The following is a 5,000-nucleotide window of genomic DNA, read 5'->3' as shown; positions in this document are numbered from 1 at the left end:
ACGCTCTTGTTCCACTCTTCCTGGATGCCAACAAACGCTGCCTCCTGCAACCGCTTCGCAGCAGCCAGGACTTCGTGTGGCGTCGGCGCCTGGAAGTTGCGGTCGCGGGAGTGGTGCCCATTCAGCATGTGCGTGGCCAAGCCCTGGACGCACTTGGCGTATTGTAATACCGTGTCGGGGTTGCTGTTCAAAACCTGTGGCGGTGGAGTGTTGCACCTGTCCCAGTATGCTGCACCACAGTACTTGAGTTGCATTGACTTGCAGTCGTGGAACTTGTGCAGGTAGCCCGAGATGACGCGGTCCAGCGGGTCACGCAGCATGACCACCATGCGCTTGGTTTCCGACAGCACGAGGCCGTCATGCGGGTCCGTTAGGCGAGCGAACCTGTTCTTGCACGCGGGGGTCTTCAGGATTTTGTTGGTGCTGATGACGGGCTCCGTGATTCGCGCCTCGGGACAGTGCACCTGGCCCATGGTGACGGAGAAGGTGGTGCCGCACTTTGGCACATGAAGCCAAAACGGTCGAAGCGCACGCTGGGTTTGGTTAACGCGCTCTGGGTGAGTCGTCATGGGGGCACAAATCTCGGCAGGCGTCTTGGGCTTGCCTGCAGCAACGCCCACACCGCTGGCGCTTAGACTGATCGCGCCCACGACCATGACCACACCAACTAATAACAACCTCGCCGGTCCACCATCACCACTGGCCCTCGTCCTGGTTGTCGCAGTTGCCGACCACATCGTTCTTCGTCGTGATTTGATGTGAGATGTGACGTGATTCACATACGAAGCAAAGTGCAAGGCGTTTGTTGGAAAACTTGTGAAAAACCAGACCAGAAAAGCTGCTCCTCGTTGTCGCCCTGTTGCAGTGTTCTCAGTGTCTGCAATGTTGCCGTGACTCCTCTCAGCATGACACGCGACACACACACACACAGCACATACACCTTCCCACCTCCCACAAACACAACCAACCCCTCAATCGCCCACCGACGACCCTAGGACCCTCACGACCATTCCCTTGTCAGACACAAGTGACGCCGAACATCAGCGTGGTCGAGCGGTTGTTCACTTCTCCTCCCATCATCAACAACAACAACAACGCGCTAACGCGACAACGCAGAACGGCAGACTCACAGTCAATATAACAGTCTTCCAAACATGCACGCACGCACACGCACACACATCCCTCACATCCACACACGCACATTCCATTTCTGTGCTCTGTTCACCGCAAAGCGCTATTCGTGATCACATACATCACTGTAGCTTATGCAGTGTATTGCAGACACATATGGACGTGTAAGAAAGCAAAGCAAAGCAAAGCAAAGCAAAGCAAGCAAAGAACAGCATCGTGTGCACATGCGCATGCACGCAAAGCAAACACACTGTCCTCCACACGTCTTTCCCCCCCCCCCTCTCTCTCCCCCTCCCTTACACGTGTAGACATGCACTCCCCGCGCAATTACAATGAATCACGTACATGCACACACATGCACACACACACACACACGAGCACACACACACACACACACGAGCACATGGCTCCCTGTCTCCCAAGCGCGCGGTCACGTCGAGCTCAGTCGTACAGCGGGATCTCCTCGATGATGTTCTTGATGCGGCCCAGCAAATCACACGACTGCGGGAGCTTCGGGTTCATCCCGACCAGCACCACATGACCCTCCTCCTCCTTCTCCCCTTGCTTCCCCTCCCCTTGCTGCTGCTGGCGGTGGTCGAGCTGTTTCAACGCGGCCAGCATGGCCTCCTTGGTTGCCCTATGTGCCATCTGCGGTGCTCTCTTGTAGAGCGCAGATCGGAGAGTGCACACGTAGAACATGGCAATCCAGTCATCCTCGATGTGGCGTTTCACTCGCTCGTCACCAGCTGCACGGATGCGTGCTGACCGCTCAGGCAGGTCCGTGCGAAGAGCAACCTCAGCCGGCTCGCATTTGGCCGCCTTCATGACATCGGCGTCGCAGCCAGCCAGTTCGAAGTCGATCAGAGAGGCTTTGTCGCCGCTCACGACCACGTTGGCGCAGCGAATGTCATGGTGAACGAGACCAGCGGCTGACAGGAGAAACAAGCTGTTGCAGAGCTGCACGACGTGCTTTTCGTGAATGTGAGCGCGGGTCGACCCGAGGTGGGGCACCGCAATCATCTGCGTGCCGTTGCCACTGCTGCTGATGATGTTGCTGCTGGTGGTGTTCGTGGTGCTGCTCTTGCTGTTGGTGGCGGGGATGCGACTGCAAGCGCCTTGCCCGTTGACATACTTCCACATGTTTTCAATCTCTTCAGCACGCAAGTCGCCAGCACGGTGCCCAGTCTTGATGAACTTGCACACGTATCCGCTTCCTTTGTTGGCGACGGAACTGAGCACTTTCGGTGCCTCTGCTGACAGCACAGCGATAAGCACAACCAGCATCATGTGAATCACACCACACACGAGCACAAACACAGCCGCAATGGTGCATACAACGCTGCACAGCGGCCGCCTTTCAACCACACACACACAGACAGAGGCAGGGAAAGAGGGGGGCGGAGAGACAGGCGCATGCACACGCACACATGCACACACATATACACATACAGGCGCATGCATGCACACACACACACACATGCACACACCCACACATGCATACACACACACGCACATACAGACGCAGACAAGCAAACAGCAAACAACACACCTTTGCCGCTGTCGGGGTTGAAGTGCAGCACATGGGGCTTCATGACATTCAGCGCAAAGTCGCTGCCATGCTCAGTGTTCTGCTTGATGGCGTGGGCGTACTTCGCGTGCAAATACTTTGAGTAGCAGGAAATGGCCATAGCAGCCTGCCCAATGTTCTTCGTTGGAATGGAAATGATGTTGTTGGCAACCACCTTCACGACTCCACCGGCGTTGGCCACCATAAACTCAACAACGGTGGTCTGCACCGGGCTGACACGCAGCCCAAACATCGCCAGCCCAGCGAGCAGGGGCAGCTTCTCCAGAGGCACGTGCTCGCCTGCAATGCAAAGCACGTTCGCCACAATCGCGTGGTGTGCGTACGCTGCCAACTGGCCAAGCGAGTCAGCATCCTCGCCTAGCGTGAGTTCAAATACGGCCGCTTTTGTGTTTGTGCGACCATCCACCATCACAATGTCTATTTTGGGGCGGGTGCCTGGCTTGAACCTGGCCAACGCAAGGCGGCAAGCGCGACAAGAGCATGGGCAGGTTCCCTGTAAGAAGTCGGCACTCGCAGCACCACAAGCAGCACAGGGCACGCGAGAGAGCGGAAACAAGGATACAGCAAACACCCACTCCCCACCCCTCCAACGACTGGGCACAACATGCACCGCACAACGTACGTCATGATTGGGATCGCACTATTGAACGTGACCCAGGCTCCGAGGCGCAAAGCCATGCCGTTAAGGTGCTGAGCGATATCGGGGCGCATCTCCGCTTCGTTGGCCCATCCTGTTGTCAGCAGTTTTGGTGAAGGCAAACCTGCGAGCGCGCGGTGTGTGTGTGTGTGTGTGTGTGTGTGTGTGTGTGTGTGTGTGTGTGTGTGTGTGTGTGTGTGTGTGTGTGTGTGTGTGTGTGTGTGTGTGTGTGTGTGTGTGTTGGCAGGGGTGAGATGCAAACGTGCACGCATTGCACGATGGTGTCACAATCACATCTCACATCACAACCCCTCATGTGCGCTTGCGCACACATCGGCAATACACGACCAAACACCACATGATGATGACGACGCTGATAAACGCTCCAAGGCCCAGTACACGTATCTGCACGTGCACTTGAAACTGAAAGCAGTGCAAACACAGGCAACAACAGTCTTCGCCACGTCCTTGCCTTGTGGCAGGTCAAGCGTCACTCGGTCCTCGCGGGGGCGGTGTGGGTCGGCGCTGGAGACCAGCAGCTGTTCGATTTCATGAATCTTTGCAATCACTGCTTGCGGCGTGATGTCATCAGCCTTCAGCTCAAACTGGAAACGCGAAAACAAGCACGCATGCACACACGCACACACGCACACACACACACATACACACGAGTGTGTTGACACAAAGGCGTGCGGGACGAGCGGTTGGTGAGAGGCATGGGAAGGAGTGCACATATGGCGGCACGTCGTGTAGTGATGGGTGGTGATGATAATGCCACCAAGCACATGACACACACACACACAAGCACAAACGCACACACAGTCGCACTCATATATTCTCGCTCGCACATACACACACGCACGCACTCATATATTCTCGCTCGCACACACACATGCACGCACACGCACGTTTACAGAAATGAGCACAGCACCGCTGTTCCACCAGCACTGCCAGCACACACAGCGCAGCGGCGACGGACGTCATTGCATTGCAGCACCTGTTTCGCGAGTGGCTCTCGCCATATGTCGGTGAAGAACTGGGCATTGTCCGGCCAGTAGACGAGATACGGGTTCTTCTCGGGCTTGGTGATGCTGCTGGGTGGCGTCGTGAAGAAGAATTCTGCACGCACACACACACATAGCAGTGCAATCAGCGCGCATGAAGGGCGGAGAGGTGTCAAAACAAGCGTGAATGTGTCGCATGCGTGACCATGGTGGTGGAGGCTACCAATACAAATGCCAACGACAGTAACTGTGACACAATGGCAAAGGCAGCTATAATTACAGTGGCAGTGGCAGTGGCAGTGACAACGACGATACAAGCAAACGTGTTGTGCGCTGTGTGACATCAACGCAAACATCACACACATACAAACAGGTGCGCAAACAGGTGCACACATGCCCGTGTGTCATCAAGACAACCAAAACAAGCAGGGCCGACTTCACCACCACATCCGCACGACAACACACAAAGAGGTGGATGACAGCATACCGTCTCTGATCTCGGCGGGTGAGCTGATCTTCTTCTCCGCAACGCGCTTCTTGATAGCTTGGAGAGCAGATAAAGTGATCGTGGCCAGTCGGGGCGGGCCAGCAGCGGCGGCACAAGGCCGGCCTCCCACGCTGTCGCCAGGGCGTCGTCCAC

The 5,000-nt window shown here is 56.2% G+C and overlaps 2 protein-coding genes across 2 annotated transcripts in view; both read right to left on the bottom strand.

The window, feature by feature from the left end:
- The window catches only part of PTSG_09898 (uncharacterized protein), a 1,159-nt gene extending 379 nt beyond the window's left edge, over nucleotides 1-780 (bottom strand). The window contains exon 1 of the mRNA XM_004989195.1: nucleotides 1-780. This exon is cut by the window's left edge and continues 379 nt beyond it. Within this exon, the coding sequence (XP_004989252.1) occupies nucleotides 1-737 (737 nt within the window). The 5' untranslated portion in view covers nucleotides 738-780.
- A 792-nt stretch (nucleotides 781-1,572) lies between these two features.
- The window catches only part of PTSG_09897 (serine/threonine protein kinase), a gene marked incomplete at both ends in the record, with an annotated part of 6,179 nt that continues 2,751 nt past the window's right edge, over nucleotides 1,573-5,000 (bottom strand). The window contains 7 exons of the mRNA XM_004989194.1: nucleotides 1,573-2,384; nucleotides 2,681-3,165; nucleotides 3,342-3,480; nucleotides 3,829-3,961; nucleotides 4,354-4,475; nucleotides 4,584-4,693; nucleotides 4,848-4,978. Of these exons, the coding sequence (XP_004989251.1) occupies nucleotides 1,573-2,384; nucleotides 2,681-3,165; nucleotides 3,342-3,480; nucleotides 3,829-3,961; nucleotides 4,354-4,475; nucleotides 4,584-4,693; nucleotides 4,848-4,978 (1,932 nt within the window). The remainder of the gene's footprint in view (nucleotides 2,385-2,680; nucleotides 3,166-3,341; nucleotides 3,481-3,828; nucleotides 3,962-4,353; nucleotides 4,476-4,583; nucleotides 4,694-4,847; nucleotides 4,979-5,000) is intronic.

Source organism: Salpingoeca rosetta, assembly GCF_000188695.1.
Source record: "Salpingoeca rosetta unplaced genomic scaffold supercont1.30, whole genome shotgun sequence".
Taxonomy (NCBI): Eukaryota; class Choanoflagellata; order Craspedida; family Salpingoecidae; genus Salpingoeca; species Salpingoeca rosetta.
Note: the sequence above shows the minus strand (reverse complement) of the source record. Positions and strands in the feature narration are given on the sequence as shown.